This window comes from Acomys minous (assembly GCF_964271855.1).
Source record: "Acomys minous genome assembly, chromosome: 2".
NCBI classification, from domain to species: Eukaryota; Metazoa; Chordata; class Mammalia; order Rodentia; family Muridae; genus Acomys; species Acomys minous.
Window position 1 is genome coordinate 119,243,936 of NC_140484.1, and position 20,641 is coordinate 119,264,576.

The window sequence follows — 20,641 nt, forward strand, 5'->3', positions numbered from 1 at the left end:
CAGAGCTCAGTTGTGTTTCTAACCTGAGAATGACCCAGGATCTGCTTGCTTACCAGGTTTTCCACATAGGAATCGTACTCGGTAGCTGCGACAGGCTCGGCCCCGGGTGTAGCACGCAAACCTGTAATCTTGGCCATTTTTGTAGACAACCTCAGTGCTAAGGGCGACTCCATCCATTGTTGTGGCCTGAGAATGGAATGAAAATTACAGAGCAAGGGTACTTTCTTATGAAGAGGAAGAGCACTGGTTAATGCCCACAGCTTATATTTGCAAGTCTAAAATTGTCCTCACTGCGAAACCCTATTTACAATAGCTGGGGACTATTATTGTCTTTGTGAGTTTTGTTTTAAGAAAGACAGTGTTAAGTCTTGGAATGGAGGTGACATGGCCTGGTTTTAGGGAGAGAGTCAGCTAGGTTTGTGATCTACCAGGAGGAATTATGTTGCCTGGGGCAACTCATTGTCCATCACTGTGTACACGTTTACAGGCCATTCACCACACACAGGCTCTCTTAGAACCCTGATGCACCCCATCCTACCACCATGAGTCCATGAAAGAAGCTGGTACTTATTTATGGAGGACCCACTCTATTCAACCCACAGGTGCCCAAATGGGCTTCTACATCCCACCAGGAGTCTTGAACGTCTCTGGGCCCAGGCTCTACTTTCAAATGTTGCGGGATAGCTGATCCTATTGAGAACGCCAGGATTGTGAACTGTAAAAACCTGTTTTTCATTTGGTGTGGCTTAGGCCTAGCACACAACCTTAACTCAAGAACTTTTGAATTACTGTAAACAAGTCCTTGTAGTGTGGCTCAGCCCTAGCACACATCTTCAACCCAAGGTCAAGAGGCAGAGCAAGAAGCCAGCTGACAGGGAGTAAGCAGAAAGGAAGAACTGAGAAGGAGAGGTGTTTAAGGCAGCGTGGAGAAAAAGGGCTTTGGCTTTTTCCTTCTGGGATGTGAGCGGAGTTAAGAAGGGCTTTTTCCTTCAGGGACATCAGCTGAGTAGGAAGATCAGCTGGGTACTTTGTTTGCCACTCTGGGATAGCAAGATTTTTTCATCCCAGCATCTGGCTCCTGAGTCTTTATTGGTAAAAATCAAACAATGGGGACTTTCTTTCTTATAACAAGACTCAAAGGCTGAGATTTGGTGAGTTTAGGCTATGGCCCGGACACCAGGACTTTAAAAGCTGCCCAGGTGGTTCTAACAGGTAGGAAAGTTTGAGACCTAAATCCATTACATCCTCATCGTGAAACTACGATATGTTGGTGGGTTCTAGAGATAAGAAAAATGTCAGCAGGGGAGGTGGGCTAGGAGAGTGGGGTGGCACACACCATTAGTCCCAGCAGGCAGAGGCAGATGAATCTTTATGAGTTTGAGGCCAGTCTGGTCTACAAAGAGAGTTTGAGGACAGCTAGGGCTATTACACAGAGAAACCCTGTTAAAAAAGAAAGAAAGAAAGAAAGGAAAGAAAGAAAGAAAGAAGAAAGAAAGAAAAGAAAAATGTCAACCAGAGATGAGTTTTTTTCCAAACATCCCAATTGAATCCCAAATTCATTTACCGTCAAAGCTCCCATTCTGGCTTTCAGATATGCCCAGCCTTTGTTCAAATGTCCTGTTTCCCATCCCTTCTACACATCTCCCCAACCCCAACCCCTGCATCCTTGAAAGTGAGGTTGCAGCTGCCCAGGGATGCCAGGCAAAAAGCTACAAGGGCAGGACGGATTTTAGGAATAGGCTCAAAGGAGGATGCTTCCTGCCAACTGGGGCTCATCCCAAAGCCAGGGTGTGTCCCTCTGCAGACTATAACTGTCATTCAAAGACATGCAATTTAGAAGAGCACCGTGGCCGTCTTTGGCACAGAAATCATGGAGACAGGGGTGGAGGAGGAAAGCATCACCAATGACAGGGAGGAAGAGAGAGAGAGAGAGAGAGAGAGAGAGAGAGAGAGAGAGAGAGAGAGAGAGGAGAGGAGAGAGACAGAGACAGAGACAGAGACAGAGACTTAGACTTTTTAGAACAGAGATTTAGGCCTAACAAAACCAGCTTTGTTCCCAGGACAAAATCCAGTAACAATTTCAAGAGAATTGTTTAATTACACCCCATCTCTTGTTTTTGTTGTTAATGTTGATTGATTGTTTTTGTTGTTTATTTTTTTGGTTTGGTTTTGTTTGATTTTTCGAGACAGGGTTTTTCTATGTAGCCCTGGCTGTCCTAGACATGCTTTGTAGACCAGGCTGTCCTCGAACTCACAGAGATCCACCTGCCTCTGCCTCCTCAAGGGCTGGGATTACAGGAATGTACCATCATGCCCAGCTTTTCTGCTTTCTCTTAACAACCTCGGTGTTGGATAAGAGTAAAAAGAGATCTATCACTACTAAATTGCAGGAATCTTTAAAGAAACATTATTATTAGCCATGCTTGCAGATAATAAAATACTTAATAATATTAGCATGATTAACAGTAAATCAAATTACTTTTGAGCAAGGCAGGGTGGCATTTGCCTTTACTCGTAGCACTCAGGAAGCAGAGGCAGGTGAATCTCTTTGCCAGCATGGGCTACATAGTGAGTTCCATGCCAGCCAGGCATGGTGAGACCCTGTTTCAACCCCCTCCCCCAAGTTTTTTTTTAATAAAATATGTAGAAGACACTCAAACAGCCATGGATTGAATCAGTAAGTCTATGAAACCAGATTGTGAAAAAACATCTATGACCTCTAGTTTTGCATTGAGCCATAAAGTCAAATAATCTGATGGACATCTATAGTGAGAATGTGCATGCAGAACTACAGCATAGGGCTGTAATGACCTTCACTCTGAGGGTGGTACAGTACAGAGCCCACCCCGAGGAGTCATGCCACCAGGAACTTTGTACTCTGAGCACTTTAATGTAGATCACCTGAAGCTGTCAGTGATGTGAGCGGGGCCTTCTCAGCTAGCTCAGACATCTCTGGCTTCCAGAAGCATTTTCCTGGTCACCAGCTCTATGCCAGCAACTCTGCAGTGACAATGACAATCCTCTTGCTGTTTCTCATTTCCCCAATACTCTCCAGTCCTTTGAAGGCCATAGATGTCCATCCCCCTCTGTCCCAGAGGACCTGACTGTGTGTATGTGGAACAGGTGTCCCAGAGCCTGTATCAGATGCAGTCCTGGGCAGTGGGGGTCGCGGTGCAGCCATGAAGAAGGCTTCGTGAGTGCCATGAGCCCTGAGAAGCCCAGAATCTATGGGCAACCATGGGGCAAAGATGGGTACAGGCTCTTTCATTTGGGTGTGGAGGCCATCCCCGCCACCCCCATCCAGGTAGTGAAGATCCTGTGAAGACTCCCGGAAGGCTGGCATTTATGTACCTCAGGAGGGAGCAGAGCCCAGGAATGTTCTTCCTCTGGGCTGCTGGGATTGGGCTGCACTTCAAATCCTATTTTGCCCAGTGTGTGCTTGAGGGCCTACAGGGCATTAACACAGAGGTGAGCTTGGTGAGCCAAGCAAGACCCTGAAGCTGGAGCGCTCTCTGCCATGGTGAGTGACAAGAGAGATAATGGACTCAGAGGCAGGAGCTGGAGCCTTGGTTTGGGGCAGATATGGACCCTTCGCTTCCGTCTCAGGTGAGCGTAGTGCAATCTGGATGAGCTGCTTGAGAGGAGGGAGGCATAGCGCCCAAGTGACAAGGAAAACCGTGACCCACAGAACCTTCTTCAAAGCAAAGCTTTGCACAGTCCCTGGCTGTTGTGAGGTTGGTACCTGTATGTCAATGGGTCGGTTGCAGATCTTTCCTGGGTAAGCTGTGCGAAGATCTGAAATTTTCTCCCCACCTTTGCTCTGAGGTACCTTATCATGGTCAAACCAGTCTGTCCATTCCACATCTAGGCAGAAAGCAGAGATGAGGTCAGGCAGGAAACCATTCTTTTATTTATTTATTTATTTATTTATTTATTTTTGTCTCTTGAGACATGGTTTCTCTTATAGTCCTGGCTGTCCTGGACACACTTTGTAGACCAGGCTGGCCTTGAACTCACAGAGATTCACCTGCCCCTACCTCCCAAGTACTGGGATTAAAGGCATACACCACTCTTAATGATTGTTTCCTTTTTATAAAGACAATATACATGTTGTTATTACAAAAGAGATGAACAAAATGGAGAGAAATAAAAACCCATCCATAAACCTGCCCCCAAGGCCCATCACTACCATGGCTGCTTTCTGCAAACCTGAGACGCCTGCTTGGAGGCTAGCTTCTAATCCAGCATCTGCCTGTGTTTCCTAGCCAACACCAAGACCTGGCATTAAAAAAAAAAAACAAAAAAAACTAAACGCCACAAATCCCTGTGGAGGTGCAATGCAAACCTTAACCACTGGTGAGAGCTTGCCGACTATTCACCCGATGTGGTTTGGTTAATTAAAGACAGCTTCAGCTGCAGTTTCTTAGTTAATGCCCAGTAAGGTGTCTGAACTGGTATGAGAAATGCTTGCTATTCCTAGCCTGTGCTGCTGCTATTGCGTCTTACCAGTCTGGCTCCCACAGCTCACCTTGAACCCATTCACTGGATGAAGAAACGTTGAAATGCTCGCCATGCTCTGTCTGGAACAGTTTGAAAACCCGGGCAGTGGCTGAGCCTCTGTGACCTATGAGAGAGACCCGATATGTGAGGAAGCACACCATGATGGTGTTGATCTTACAGCAGAGAGGAAATCCCTACCCCTTTGGATCTTTGTTTTGGTTTTAGTGTTTTGGTTTTGTTTTGGTTTTGAGATTAGATCTCAGCTAGCCCAGCCCAGGTTGGCTTCAAATTATGTAGCCAAAGATAACCTTCAATTTATCCTGGCCTCCGCCTCCCAATTAATTGCAGGGATTTCAGGTATGCACTACCAAGTCCAGTTCACAGTGGATTTTTTCTTTAACCCATGCATCTTGAACACTTTGTTTGTTTGTTTGTTTCTTTCTTTCTTTCTTTCTTCTTTCTTTTGGTTTTTCAAGACAGGGTTTCTCTGTGTAGCCTTGGCTGTCCTGAACTCAGTTTGTAGACCAGGCTGGCCTCGAACTCAGAGATCCACTTGCCTCTGCCTTCCCAAGTGCTGAGATTACAGGTGTGCACAACTATGCCTGACATTAAAAAAAAAAAGATTTATTTATGCTTACATATATAACTACTCTATCTCCATGTACATCTTTCTGCATGCCAGAAGAGGGCATCAGATCTCATTATAGTTGATAGTGAGTTGCCATGTTGTTGCTGGGAATTGAACTCAGTACCTTTGGAAGAACAGCCAGTGCTTTTAACCACTGAGCCATCTCTCCAGCCCACAGAACCATTTCATTAAGGATTGTTTCCCCGCTCCTAACTCGATTATTCTTGTCATCTGGAAAGAGGTTACATCCATTGTTTTTCTTGTATGTTTCAGTTTTGAAAGCTCAGTTGCTGCCTGACAAATGAAGAGTTGAGAGAACCTGTCTTTTTCTCATGATCTGAGCTCTGCCCTGGGGATAGAACTAGCAGCACTCACCCCACTGTATGATAAAGACCCTTTAGAGGGCTATGGACATAGCTCAGACAGAGTGCTGGCTTTGCATGCACAGAGCCCTAGGCTTAGGCCCAGCATGACACAAGCTAGTCATGGGGGTGCACACCTGTAGTCTCAACACTCAGGAGATGGAGGTAGGAAAATTAGAAGTTCAAGGTCATCTTGTGCTATATACTGATTTTGAGGCCAGCCTGGGCTACTAAGACCCTGTCTTATAAATAAAGCAGAGACCAAAACAAAACAAAACAAAACAAAAAACAGAAAAAACCTTCCTGTGGTTTCTGGTCTATACTGTTCTTCCTGAAGCCATTTCCTAGCTTTTAGCTTTACTTTCTCAGTAAAGACTTCTTTGGAGAGGTTAAAATTCTAGGGATAGATCTACTTTCCTCCAGCCTGGACCTTTGTCACTACTTCATAACGTGGTGAGTGAAGGGGCTAGACTCTTAGCGGGGGCCGTGAGGATGAACAGCTATGCTCCGAGAGCAGCCTGTCGCTCATAACCCACAGCCTCTGGTCAGGGAGACACTGGAGCGGACCTGGCCTTTCACCAACCATCATTACCATGGTATTCTATGTGGTCTTCAACTGAAGAGGAAGGATATCCTTTCACAGTGATGAAGCTCCAAGGGTGTCTGAAAAAAAACAACAACAACAGAAGGTCATGTTTTTCACATGTTGGAGCCTGCACCCGGTCCAGCTCACAGAGTGAAGACACAGTCCCATAGCCCTGTCACTCAAGATGCTGGAGGAATTTACCATGGGCTTCCTTTCCCCATAAAACAAGACCCTTTCTTTGCAAGCACGAGGCTGCTTGCTTCCTCACCAGCCAGCTAGCCTGGGCATCTGCTCCCTGGAGACAGTTTGACTCAAAGTTGGCAAAGAATGGGTATGAATCACAATCAAACAAACACGCCAACAACCCAACCGTGCCACCTGCCAAGCCCAATTAGATCCTGCAGCAACTATTGGAATGGTTGCAACAGAGGTGATTCTGCTCCTGCTCATTGCTTGCAAGGAGAGTGAACAAGGAAAATGGCGCAGGATACTCTGTAACCAGCCACTTGGCCCCTACCTTGGATCTTAGAAAGGAATGACATATACCGGCCTGGTGATGGGGAGAGATGCAGAGGAAGGTTTATGATCTGGGAAGTTATATACCTCTTCCTTTGAGAGTGTACACTGCTCACAGGAAGATTTCAGTGGTTTTTGTCTTCCCTAGCATGCTACATGCAGTGATGGGGGTAAGAGCCCCACCCTGAGCACACCACCCTGGCATATTGGATGTCTATACTGAAGGGAACTGAGAGATGACAGAAATGACTCTCTCACTGTTCTCCCCTAAGTGGGTCAGAAGCCCTCCCTCCCATGAGAGAAACACCATCTCTCAAGCTAAATAAAGAGGGACTCTGGGAAGAACCAAGTCTGTTCACTACAGTTGGCCTATTAGAGAAAGACTTATCAGAGTTTTTCACTATTCTCTACATGTCAGGAAACTTAGTACAAAAATATTCAGGCTTAACTATTTAGATCTACGGCTTTTCTTTCATTAGGAAGGCCCAGAGTCATGTCAAACTTAGCCTTCTCATGAGAGCCAGGCTTCTGTTGAAGATTTTTCCATCTCTCAAGAACACAGCAAGCACCTCTCTATAATGAGGCACAAGACCTTGGTGTGAGTAGCTTTTGATTTTGCTTGGACCTCTTGTGTTGAGGAGTCACTACTAAAAAACGTCCAGCTAAGGTTGCAAACTCAGCTGCCACACTCTTACTTAAACCTTCAAATGGCTCCCACTGCCTTTGAGCAGAACCGAAGCTCATCAGCACAGAGTCGTTGCTCCTCCAGTGCCAAGCTTGCACCCTTGTCTTCCACGCACCCCTCTCACATACACTACTGCTTGGTCTTCCCCAACTCCTCCTGAGAGCCCCACGCTCTCTCTCTAGGGCCATTGGCTTCACAGCAGTGGCTTGGCCTCCTCATAGCTATGACCCTGCACTCAGCACTCCATGCCCGCCATCTTACTCTCTCTCACAAGTCTCACTCATCTCCCTCTGCTCATGCAAGCCTCAGCAGACCCAGCCAAGCAAATCCCACCAGAACCTCCTCATTCTTTCCTGAACGAATAAATGAAGGGCCCCAGTCCCAGTCCATCTACTGGTTTTAGATGCTCAGCTCTCATCACTCAAACATACAAAGGAGGGGTGATTATGTAACCCCGGCTTAACGTGGCCAGAATGAAATGTGGAGGTTCCCATTGTTCCAATGGCAGTCTCATAAGGAGCAAACAGTCACCCCAACTGTGCCAGGCAGGGTGACAACTATGTTACTCATATTATCCCGTGGCACCTCTCCCAGCACTCTTTCGAGATAGATCCTGAGATACCCTATTTTACAGATGCAACAAATAAGCAAAGAGGATGAGTCACTTGCCTGTGGTCAAAGGCAGTGCAACGCAGAGTCAAAAGCCCGGCATCAGAAGCCAGGCCTTGGTCTCTGAACCACCACAACCATCTGCCGAGGCCCCTCAGTAGCCATTTCCTTCACAGCCCTTTCTCTCACCATAAATTAATAAGCTGACTTTTTGGTTTATAGTGTGGTGAAATGGAAGTGTGCTTGGCATTTGCCGAGCCCTGCCATACCAAGATATCATTGCCACATTTGGATGCTTGAACTTCCTGCCCCACTTTTCCCATCCAGAAGCAACAGCCAGAGAGCACAGCCTGGAATCTCAGATGTCCCTTCTTGCCCAGAGGATCTCTGTCCAGCCAGTGAAATGACTTTGCAGGGAAAATGCTCTGACCATCTCTTGCTAAATTACTTTGCAGGCTAGAAAAGGCTTTTGTCTGTATCTGAGGAGCTGAAGAACGAGGAATCATAATCTCAGAAGGTCATGGGACAGTAGCTCTCCTCAAGCTGCGAGCTCGTTTATGGGATCAAAAGGTGTGTTGTTGTGTGCCAAATGCCTTCCTGCGGTTGTCAATGTGTGCACACGCCAACATCAGGCATGATGCTGCAATCCAAAGCAAGCAGGAGACATACTGGAACCTGTCAAAAGGCTCCTTTTCCTTGGGTGTTTATCTGGGTGGAGATAATTTGCATAATCCCTAAAACACCACCTGCCAATCCCTAAGGCACAACAGGAAGGAACCTTGAAGGGGTAAACAGACATCAGGGCTCTTCCTGCCTCGCTCACTCCAGGTACACTCAGTGTAAGTGATTGAGGAAGTAAGTCCTCATAGAAACCTGTGCATTGCAGTAGTGGGCTTTTCCTGTCAGAAAGCTCAGGCTTCCTTTGAATACAAGCCATGAGTTTGTCCAGGGAGGATGAGCAGTGTGCCTCATGCCCCCATGTTGTCATTCAAAGTCATGTGGAGCTGGAGACATATGTCCTGGTTAGCATGGAATGTTTCAGTACAGTGGAGACAGAAGTGATGGGCAGTACCTAAATCCAAGGTGGAGGAAGTGCTTGCTGCCCAGTTTGGTCATTGCCTTCCGGGCTGTGTCATCCAGGTTTCTAGAACCTTCATCATTCACCGCGACAGAAAGGATCCTGCCATCAGGCACAGCATTCAAATACTGGACCAGACGTTCACTCTCTTTCTTGGATCTGTAGGTGTCGAACCTAAAAAAGGGTAGAGAGAGTGGAGAGGTGGCTAGTCTTGCCAGCAGTCTGAAAGAGACAGAGACCCAAGTAGGCATCTGTTTCAGCAACTAAGATATTGTCCAAAGACCTTGAGAGCCTGAGTCTATAAACAAAGAAGCCTCTTCAAAGAGCAGGTGAGCATGGCTGTTTGGCTTGCCACACATAGATACCCAAGAAGGAAGGATTTGATTTGGACACCCTCATCATTTATTGGATAAATGCCTCAGAAATAACTACAGTGGTAGAGAGCTTTGGTTAGGGCTCAGGCTTTTCACTTCCCGTTTCCTCCTGGGAGCTGGAGCTCATGGCTATTGAAGGGACAGGCATTAGGAGACAATCCAGATGCCCGAGCAGCAGGGATTTCTATCTCTGATCCAGACCAAAGCAACTCTTCAAAGTCCTTGGGAATGATAGTAAGGCTGCCTCCGGCCATGTTTCCTACCCTAGTGCAGCTCGTGTGTATCTCAGAGTCACTAAACTGTTGTCTTCAATTCACACTGCGGTAGTGGTGTACTCTAACCATTGTGAATACTGTTGCATTCCTGCCTTTTCCTCATTCTTTCTTTTTTAAAAAACATTTTCATTTAATATAGTAAAAACTATCAAGACATCCGCTCTTTTAAGTAAGCTTTTAAGTATATAACATATTACGGTTGACTACAAGTACAATGTTATGTAAGAATTGATCCTAAGTTTTAAAGATATAACACATTATGGTTGTTTACAAGGACAATGTTAAGGAAATGGTAATTTCTTAGTGTGTGTGTGTGTGTGTGTGTGTGTGTGTGTGTTTCAGATTGAGATGGGTTCTCATTCTGTAGCCCAGGACAGCCCACAACTCACAATATAGCAGAGACTGACATTGACCTCAAAGAGACCCTTCCTTAGCCTCCCAAGGGCTGGAATTACAGGAATGAGTTTGTTTTGAGATTGAGGAGAGTGTATCCCATTATATTGATCAGGTTGGCCTTGATCTCCTGGGCTCAAGTGATCCTTTCTGAGCTTTCCAAGTAGCTGAGATGTCAGATGCACACCTCCATGCCTGGCTAAAGTTGACCATCTTAAAGAAGATGAAAATAAACCATACTCTTCCAAGTGAAATTTACATGAGATACAGATATTTAAAACCAACAGCTATACCTTGATAATAAGAAATCATAGAGGAAAACAATTGCTCTAGCATTACTAATCTAAAGTGGCAACTCCACAGAAAGGATATTTTTGTTAATAATTGATTTAATGTTGAAATTTTAATATAATTACATTACTTTGCCCCTTCCCTCTCCTCACTCCAACCTCCCATGTACATACCCCCTTTGTCTCATTAAAATTTATGGTCTCTTTTTCTTTAAGTGTGTGTGTGTGTGTGTGTGTGTGTGTGTGTGTGTGTGTGTGTTTCCTAATACATAAATAGAACCTGCTCTGTCTGTATCCTGTTACTCATATGTGTGTTTTCAGGGCTGACCACTTGGTATTAGGTAACTAATTGGCATGTTCTTCCCTGGGAAGAATATTCCTCCCACTCTCAGCATTCCTTGGTTTCCTGCAGCTCTTTCTGTAGGGTTGAGGCCCCCACCTCCCTCTTCCACATTGCCATGTCTATCGGTGTCATCCTTGTTCTGGCCAGATAAGGTTTTGTACAGTTACAATGGAAGAGACCTGTCTTGGAATTTAACAAACAAAATGTTCTAAAATGAATTCTGAAAAAATAAGCGAGGAAGAATAAGAAAAAGGCAAAGTACAACAATACAGTGTGGTAACTGGGGAGGTGTGCTTCTCAAGTCCAGGCCTTCCCAGCTTGTCCCCATGGCCACCTCTTCTCAAAGTCCCATGACACCACCTCCACACCTCCTTCAGGAGTCCTGCCTTCTCCCCTGACACCAACTCCACCAAAGCCCAGCCACCTCGAAGAGCCAACCCCAACTCGTTGCTCCTTCAGACAAACTTGCCATGTGAATTTAACCTGCATTTGTTTGTGCTTATTAATCTTCCAGCTTTGGGATCCCTGAGGTCGCCAGTGTTCTTTAAAGAAAGGAGGTGAAGCAAGCAGGTAAATCGTGTCGCTCAGTTAACACCTGTTCCAGCTGTCCCCTGGACTGCCAGCACTTTAGCTCCTCTCTGACTGGCCTCCACACTGAAGGTGGACTATGTGACACTAATTCCTGCACCTGCTCCCGAGAGGGTCCCCGACTCTACAGCTGCACCCACAGAGCTCTGCCTCTATTCATTTCCCCAGGTGTCTCCCCCCCTGCAAGATCTTTACTAGACGGGGCCATGAAGCTCCTGAGGGAATAGGGCAGGTCCAGCTCTGCAGAACCGAGGGAGGGCATGCCAGTCTCCAGAGGGAGGAAAGATTAGGAGGGAAGGTGAGGGATGAAGGAGCAGGATGCCTGCAGCTGCTCCAAAGTGGCCCTCATCCCCACCTCCACCTCTCACCTGGACCACTGCTAGGGTTGACAGTCATCGTTTTGCCTTCCACTATCCACTCATTTTCTTCACAGCCACCAGAATGTTCTTTTCAATTAGGTCATGCCTTTCTTCAAGACCTCAGATGGCTTTGCATCTCACTTAAAGTAGAAGTCACCTCTTTACTGCTGCTCCTCCATCCTTGTCTGCAGGTCTCCTTTATCGGAGAGTGCAGTGCTTTGGGTACCTCTGGCCCTTTGCACTTGTGTTGAACTTTTCTCTGACACTGGCCCACTCTGCAGTTCTCAGCTTACAGGCTAGGCGGACACTCACGCTGGCCTTTTCTGATCACCTGTCTAAAGTGGCCCTGCTGGTTCCCTCTTACATTTCTGTCACCAGTTATTGCCACCTGAAACTTTGTGTGTGTGTGTGTGTGTGTGTGTGTGTGTGTGTGTGTGTGTACTTGCACACATTTGTGTAAATTCAGCTGTTGTACAAATGCTTGGGAAAGAAGGCGCCTCTCCAGAGCAGGTCTTCCATGCATGCCAGTCCCCAGGGAAGTCCCCTGGCTGAAGGAGTGCCTGAAGAAGTGAGCACATGAGTAGAGGGAAGCCAACCTTACCGGTCAGAATGGACAACTGTGCCCGATTTGGCATCAATGACATGAACAATGACTCCACGGTGGCCCCAGCTCCTTTCAAAAAAATATCCTCCCTCCTGCATGCCACCAGGACGAAGGGTCTTGTTTAGAAATGTCCAGGAGAGCTTTTTCTGTCCGTGCAACTCAAGAGTGCCTCCTTTGCCTACTCCGATGTACTTTAGGCCATAGTAAGGGTCTGGCTGGATGCCTTCATCAGCTCTGTAAGAGAAGAACTCGAAAAGGTTGGTCAACACTTCACTGTTCCCTGACTCCCACTGTGGCCTCAGAGAGCCAGCTGCATTTTTAGTGATGCTATTAGGCCTGTCGGAGCTGACTTTCCCAAAGCAGAGTAACAGTGGGCACACAGGGCAGCAGAAGTGCTTGGCGAACACTGATCATTGCCACTGGCCTCAGCACGGTTTCTACCTCATCCTTTATTGGCTGTGGAGTCATAGGTACTTGTACTGGCTTCCTGCCTACACTCCAAAATTCTTGGCCATCACGTCTTAGAACTCTCAATAGCTTAAAGATGGTTCACAGCCCAAAGGGAAAGCCACATGGAATTTTCCTGTGTCTTGTTGTTGTTCTTGTTTTCTCTAAAATGGAAGCATCCTCTCCTGGAGTACGGAGGGATGTTCATAAGACTCAGAAACCTAAGGGAACTCAGGAGCTCAGAAGGATCCCTTCCTGGGCTAGACACAAGCAGTAAACAGCTGCTGAGGTAAAGGGGACTCTCCTCCGGTGGTGTTGCCTGCCCGTTGGCCTGGAATCCAGGGATGCAGCTTTCCTGAGTGAGTACCCATGCTGAGGCTGCTTTTAGGTGACACAGTTATTTTGAATCACCTATTCCCTTAAAGGTAACCCCAAATAACCTTAATGGTTCCCCAAGATAGACATGCGTAGAATTATTTCTCCAGTCTGTCTTTGGTGCCCTCGCTGGAGTAAATGCATTTGTTCACACCTCCCTATGAGACACTGCACGCTTGTCCTTCATTAGCACTAAGTAACCTCGTTCAGAGGCTCTTCAAATCACAGAATGAATGGAAAGCCGCTGAAAGCCTGTCAAAGACTTCTGTAATGCAGCCACTCCATCTACACCATGATGAACAACGCCCCTTGAGTACGTGCTTACCCATTCGCCATGCCTATCTTATTCATGGCTATGGTCTACCAGGGCACAACGGTGGTTCCAGTCAGTCCTCTATGGAAGTCTAGACTTCACACCTCCCTCTCCTTTGGAAAACCTCTTTCCCATCAGACCCAACAGCAGTTCTTGACCCCTAAGCAAGGTCACCCTACCTTCCGTACAGCACAATGCTGAAATTGCCCTCAAAAGGGCAAAGGGCACTCCCAGCATGCAGCTCTCCACCGTCATCAATCAGTATGTGCCGGGCGCGCAGCACGATGTGCTCATGGTGGTCTTTGATGACAAGCTTTCCTGAAGAGAGAGAAATGGGGACGTCTGAGAAAACAAGAATCTTAGGTAATGTTAATGCAGAGACCAGGGCTGATTCCCTTCACTTCATCCTTTAGGCAAAGGGACGTCTTCTCAGTATTTCTGTGCCATCATCTGCTTTGCAAGATATACACAGTGGTCATCTGGTCCATTGCCATTACCCCATGTGCTGAGTTTAATTACTAAGTGTGTAAAGGTAAGAATAATAGGTCTGGGATGGAGAGATGTCTCAGAGGTTAAGAGCACTGTCTGCTCTTCTGGAGGTCCTGAGTTCAACTCCTAGCAACCACATGGTGGCTCACAACCATCTAAAATATGATCTGATGCCCTCTTCTGGCCTACAGGTGTACACACAGAGCATTGTATACATAATAATAAATAAATAAATCTTAAAAAAAAGAATAATCGGTCCCTTCAGAGCACCAATAGGAGCTGTCATTTTTAATCTCCCTCTCTCTCTCTCTCTCTCTCAAGATTAGACCTTTGACAAGCCATTTCTCAGTGCTTTGAGTTGATGGTGATCTCAAATCTCCAGGTGCTCTGACATGAACCCAAAGCATGGAACACTTGCTCCGTCCTGCCTCAGCTCCTGGCTGTGTAGATGTGTTGGCAGGGCTCAAGGTGGCAGAAGGGACAGGAGGACTTACCTCCCTCTGAGATGGTGATGGAGTGGACTGTGGCAGAGGAGGTGAGCAGGAGTTTCTTGCCATGACCAATGTGTACTTGATGGTCTCTGTCATGGCCAGGGGTCCAAGGCTGCAGCTCAGGGTCCTGGTCAGGACATTCAGTTGCCACTGCCAAAGACAATGACGTATCACTCAGATATACCAGCATCACCAAGTGGGGGCAGTACACGTCATGATACCCATTTCTTCTTTGCCAGAGTCAAAAGCATGTTCTCAGACACCAGAGATGCTCTGATCTGGGAGGCGGGTACCCTGGGTATGGCCTCATGCCTTTCATGACTTTATCATCGGACTCTGGACAGCCCTCTTACTCCTCTGATCCAGTTCCCCTTTTGCATGATAAAAGAGAGATCTGGTGACCACTCAGGGCATTGCAGGGTTTGAAGTGGCATTACAATTGACTCAGAGTTCTTGGATCCCAAGCAGTGTTTGAAGAGCTAACAAAATTCTTTAACCATATTCATGTTTTGTTTGTTTGTTTGTTTGTTTTGATTACTTTTTTAACTCTGTTCCCTTGGTGACCTGAGAAAGATACAAGACATGTGACCTGTGAGTGATAATGACCTTTAAACAAGAATGAATTATATAGTATTAGTGTTAATATTATTGTTGAGACAACAGAGTCTAACCATGTGCCTAGGCAAGTCTTGTATTTACCTCTTCCTTGCCTGTCATAAAGTTTTTTTCTGCCTGGTGGCTCCTCTGAGGGTAATAAATTTTTGTTGTTGTTGTTGTTTTGTTTACACAGACAGAGTTTCTCTTGTAGTCCTACTTGTCCTGGACTCACTGGGTAGACCTAGCGGGCCTCGAACTCACAGAGATCCACCTGCCTCTGCCTCCCGAGTGCTGGGATTAAAGGCGTGCACCACCATGCTCAGTGCTGAAGGTAATACATTTTATCACTGGACACGTCCTTTGCAGACATCCACCAAGTAACAGGTGTAGCATTACTGTAAGAGATACTGGCTCTGGTGAAACCTAAGACCACTAAGCTAGGGCAGTTTCTATACTTGTCCAGGCTAGTTGTTTGTTTGCTCTAGTTATTCAAAACAGGGTTTCTCTGTATAGCCCTGGTTGTCCTGGAAATCACTCTGTAGACCAGGCTGGCCTCGACCTCGGAGGTCCTTCTGCCTCTGCCTCCCGAGTGCTGGGATTAAAGGCGTGCGCCACCACCTCCTAGCTAGGCTAGTCTAATTCCTTTTGTTCTGAGTGGGTTTGTGGACTCCCCAGGGTAGGGAGCCACCTGCTGTTGCTCAGAGGTCAGACTGCATTTCCTGCCCTACATGCCCCAAAGTAGTCTAAAGGCAAGTGTGGCCAACAAGCGGGTAGTCTGAGTGTTTAATAGGACTGGGAGACTCCTACATCTTCACAAGGTTTGTTGGGATCTGCTCCAGATCTGTGTCCTAGAAGATGCAAAAAGGGGTATCCGTGTCCCAGGAGCTGGGAGAACCACTTTGTGGAAAGCAGACAGAGGTCCAGAAAAAGAAGCAGGTTGAATGGGTAAATTGACATAAGGCTATTTTCTTTCTTTCTTTCTTTTTCTTTCTTTCTTTCTTTTTATTAATTTTTTTGGTTTTTTGAGACAGGGTTTCTCTGTGTAGCTTTGTCTGTCCTGGACTCGCTTCATAGACCAGGCTGGCCTCAAACTCACAGAGATCCACCTGCCTCTGCCTCCCGAGTGCTGGGATTAAAGGCGTGCGCCACCACTGGGCAGCTTGGGGCTATTTTCATTTCCTCGGCAGTTGAGATGGCAAAGAATAAATCAGACTTAGAAGTGATGCAGAGTGTGTGTGTGTGTGTGTGTGTGTGTGTGTGTGTGAGGGGGGTGCACAGTAAGGATAGAGGTAAGGCTTAGGTGAGCCCACAATGGGAAAGGGTTCAGTTGGGGGACCGGGGCAGGTATCGGGAATGGAAGCAAGCTCCACAGTGCGGGGGAGTTAGACTTGCTGCATTCCACAGGTAAAGTTGGTTCGGGAGTCACACCTACAACACAGGACCACAACCAGCTCCAATTCAGTGAGTACCATGGCCAGCATAGGAGCTCTAAGGAGTATTTGGTTATTCTTCAGTTATGCAAGGAGGAGGCCCTAACTGCCACAGTGAGATGTCAGAAGGAGAACCAGGAAGGAGACAAGCTCTTATCTATACACAACAGTGCCAGATAGGGACTACCTAGGCTCCCACTGTGGGTGCTGAGCCCTATATACCACATTCTCTCCCAGGTGCCCAGCGGCTGGCTATCTTTGGTTCCATTTGCCTCACTCGTTGGTGTGAATTTGAGTGTCACTGTGGTGAGAACTCCACATTTGTGGGGTTTCAATGAGTCAGCACTTCCAGATCCTGAGTTCCAAGTAATATCAAGATGGGGCCGGATGCAGACCTCCCTGCTGGCTGCAGAGAGGAGCTGCTACCAGCCTGTGCATATAGGCTGGGCAGCTCCCTACTCAAATGCACAAGCTGATGCTCAAAGAAACAGCTCTAAGAGCTGTTCCCACACCTAGGCTTATCTCCAAATAGGATAGTCAGGAATTCCTAGTAGCTTTCCTCTGAGTCCCGGGCATGGGCATCGGTCTCAAGGAGTCAATTACCAGAGTGTGGAGAACAAATGAAGCCTCCTGGAGTGCCCAGGGGTCCAGGCCATGGGCAGCTCTGGGAAGGACTGGTTCCCACTAAGTGGACAGTGCTTCAGGTTTCACTGCCTCACTTCCAAGGCAAGCCCATAGTCCTTTCCCTGTCTGGGACAACTTTGCATCTCAGCTTGGCTATGGTGGGCCGGCCACTACAGGTTTGCCCATCATCAGGAGGATGAGCCCCACTCTCCAAAGGCTGTGACCGAGCCTATGGCTAAGACAGAGTACTTCTGTGACTGGATGTGGTGGACCCTCCTCTGTGGAAGCTGAGTATTCAGATATGTGCATCAGTGAATCCACTGAAAATTATCAGTACCATCCCCGAAACATCACTATGGCAACCACACTGATTTCCCGGACTAGGGCAGAGCCCCCTTGAAGCAGACTAAAGGCGATGCAGGCTACAACTACTTGGCATGAATGACAAAGGTGACTTCTATTTCTCCCAAAGAACACAGACTAAAGGGCACCAGAAAGAGGCACATCCTCCCTGCCTCTTTCTGCCCAGTTATATACAAACTGGGGTGTGGGCAGAAACACCCAGGAAATATCTGAATACTCCTCCCTAAGATGAATCACTCCAAAAGATAAACCCAGATGCAGTTTCTAGCCCGGAGTCAACACCTACTTTGTGTTTATTAGTTGAATGAGCAGACGGATGGACTCAGGCAATGTCATAAATCACTGACTGAACCTGCTATCGCTCAAAAACTGAGGTTTTGTAAGAAATCATGGTGCTACAGACTGGCTCCTGCCTCCAGTGGGCTGCGAAGCAATGCAATTCAATGTGAGGTCCTTTATTATAGAAACACACAAAACTCAATGGACAACAATAGCGTTTTAAGATGAGCAGTGACATCAATGGCAGGATTATTAAACCCCTGTTCAGATTTGCTTTTTCTGCCTCCCAAGTCTTCCAAAGGTGCCAGGTATTTAATGGCTGCTTCCTGTAGCCTGAATGAAGTGTCTTGTGCTTCTAATCTTAATTTAAAATTCACTTAAAGATCACTTGCTTGGTACCACAAGAAAAAAAAAAAGTACCACTAAACAAAATAAAACCCCTTAAAGCGAAGGTGACAATACTGAGACAATAAACTAGATCTGAGTAGGTGCTGTGCTGTGACTCTTGCTTGTCACCCTAGCACTTGAGGGTGGAGACAGGAATGTTGCAAGTCTGAAACCAGAGAGAGACACTGTCTCAAAGATCAAATAGCTGGGCCTGGTGGTGCATACCTTTGATCCCAGAACTCCAGGGGCAGAGACAAGCTGATTTGTAAGTTTAAGGGCAGCCAGGGCTATCTTGTGAGGTCCTGTCTTAATATATAAAAACAAGCAAAACAACAACAACCAAAAAAAAAAACCCAAAACAAAACAAAAACAAACAAACAACAACAACAACAACAAAAACCCATAATCTCAGAGCATGCAGCTGAAAAAGTTTCATGGGCCCAGATCCTGATGACACAAAGTGGGAAGAGATGCTGAGCCCTGAAATTGAGTAGCCCAAGCAGAGGTAGAATGCCAAATCTCAGCGGAATCCTCCCTTATCCACTCCCTTACTCTCTCCTGGGCAGTTTTAAAATTTTTCATTAACAGCTAAAATTTAAAAATAAGATTTTCTATTAAAAAAAAAAACAATCTCAATTTCTAGTCTCTTTTAAAAGTTCAAAATACCTTACAACAGTGTCTCCCCTTCCCAGTTGTTCAGAATTGAGAAATGGGTGCTGTTAGGGGAGTCTCGGCTCCAAGAAGACAATAGCAGCTTCCTGACTAGGTTGGCCTGCCCTGGCAGACGCTGAGCTTGCAACCTGGGATGATTCTAGGCCAGCCTGTCATTGCCTAAGAAAGTTTGGGGCAGGATGAAGCTTGCTGAAAACCACGGCTTTCAATGAGGACCCTACCTGAGAGATTCCCTGTGATCCCCCGCGCCCCCTCCCTCAGCATCCTGACTGAAACCGACATCCAGCTTTTGTGGCATCTCACCTGCAGATGTGGCCCCTGAGAAGCAGAGCGGGAGGAGCCAGGCCATGGCCAACACAACCTTGAGGGAAACACCGTGCCTCCCGGCGGCAGCTCTCATTGCAACAACTTGTTCCCTGAAATGTAAGCACAGGGTCAGAAGCCCAGCCCCACATAAGCACCAAACGGGAGACAGACACTCACACACAGAGGAAGGGGACAGGGGCATGGCAGGAGAGGCACACCCCATAGGCCCAGAGCCTTGTGAGGAGTTCCTCACCTACCATGACTCAGGGCGGAACAGATCTAGACACGCAAACTCGGTCACCATTCCGGCCCTGTCCTGTAGCTCTTAGCTGAGTGGCCCTCAAGGCTCATCCCTTTGAAATGGAGCCTTTCTATTTAAGCCAAGAAATGGAACATAAACTAAGTAGAAGTCGGCAATCCAGTGCCGCAGGCTGGCTGTGTGATCTCTGCTGATCTGGCGACTTCTCTGGACCTTGTTGCCTCATCCTGCATGGGCATGTAGGAGATCAGCTGATTTTGAACTTGATATTGTCAAGGGTATGCTCCTCCTCTGTCTTCTCTTTGACCAGTAACAGAATCCCCAGTTTTCATATGGGTGCCTGACTATGCAGAATAGACAGCACATTCTTCAGTTTCCTTGTGGCCCTGAGGTTAAATTCAACCAATAAAGCATACGTCCAGCAAATGCTCTTCAGGGAAAGGAAAAGGACTTCCTTCTGCCTTCCTGCTGCCTGGGATGCAGATATGATGGCTGGACCTCCAGCAACTCTGGTGAGTCATAGAGTAGGAACCAAGCACTGAGAATGGTAAAGCAAAAATGAGAAGAAATCTAGGGCAGAAATAATTCTGAATGACGGACTTATCCTGATGTGAAGAAACAATTTAATCTCTATTTTATTAAACTTGCATTTTGAAGAGATTTATTCTGTGATTTATTCATTTTACTTTTTTACTCACACAGAAGGTGACTACAGGAATCTAGATAAGCATCAGGGTGGGAATTTTAACAACTCATATATGGGTTTTTGGTGGTGGTGGTGGTGTGGTGGTGGTGGTGGTGTGGGGGGGAGGTGGGGGTGTGTGTGTTGTGTTTTCTGTCTTTGTGCTCACAGACTCCACCTGGGCTCTGGGAGGGTTAGCTCTAGTTTCGGAGCCATCTCCCCAGGTCCTTTCCAATAGACCCGTGTTTATGTCTAAAACAAGCAGACATTATCCTGAGAAAGTGGCTCACACAGCCCCACCTCTTCAGCCTGCTCTGTGGCTAATCTGATGCCCCTGACCCCTGGGCTCAGTGAAGCTCTTTGTACTAGCTCAGCCAACCAAGGCAGGAAGAGGGGACCTTCTGCACAGGTGGGCTGGGAGGAGGGCTCGTGAGGAAGGGACAACTCAGAATCAAAGCCCGTGTGTCCTCTTCCACCACCCTGTCTGACCCAGGCTGGCTCGGCCAAAACAACGGAGGCACTTGTCTGGTATCTGGGAGGCCACCTTTCCCATGGCTCCCAGAGAGGAGTGCTCCAGAAGATAAAGAGAGATGGCAGTGAGTGGTACATCCAGGCCTCAGGGGGAAGACACAGCCCCCTTCTCAGGTCTCAGATGGCTTAGAAAAAACAACAAAGATGGCTGACCCTCCGCTGCAAACAAGCCTCACAACCTCAATGGGCCGTGTTCTCCAGGGAAG

At 47.0% G+C, this 20,641-nt stretch overlaps 1 protein-coding gene across 3 annotated transcripts in view; it reads right to left on the minus strand.

Moving 5' to 3' along the window:
- Nucleotides 1-20,641, minus strand: part of CEMIP (cell migration inducing hyaluronidase 1) — a 159,150-nt gene that overhangs the window by 53,451 nt on the left and 85,058 nt on the right. For 2 of the 3 annotated variants that reach the window (XM_084773360.1, XM_084773362.1), the window contains exons 2-10: nucleotides 18,961-19,073; nucleotides 14,309-14,455; nucleotides 13,505-13,643; nucleotides 12,188-12,424; nucleotides 8,959-9,138; nucleotides 6,083-6,153; nucleotides 4,529-4,624; nucleotides 3,743-3,864; nucleotides 54-186 (exon numbers count right to left, since the gene is read on the minus strand). In XM_084773360.1, coding sequence (XP_084629486.1) covers nucleotides 54-186; nucleotides 3,743-3,864; nucleotides 4,529-4,624; nucleotides 6,083-6,153; nucleotides 8,959-9,138; nucleotides 12,188-12,424; nucleotides 13,505-13,643; nucleotides 14,309-14,455; nucleotides 18,961-19,073 — 1,238 coding nt within the window. Of the gene's footprint in view, nucleotides 1-53; nucleotides 187-3,742; nucleotides 3,865-4,528; nucleotides 4,625-6,082; nucleotides 6,154-8,958; nucleotides 9,139-12,187; nucleotides 12,425-13,504; nucleotides 13,644-14,308; nucleotides 14,456-18,960; nucleotides 19,074-19,220 lie in introns of all 3 variants that reach the window. The other variant, XM_084773361.1, reaches the window with a different exon arrangement.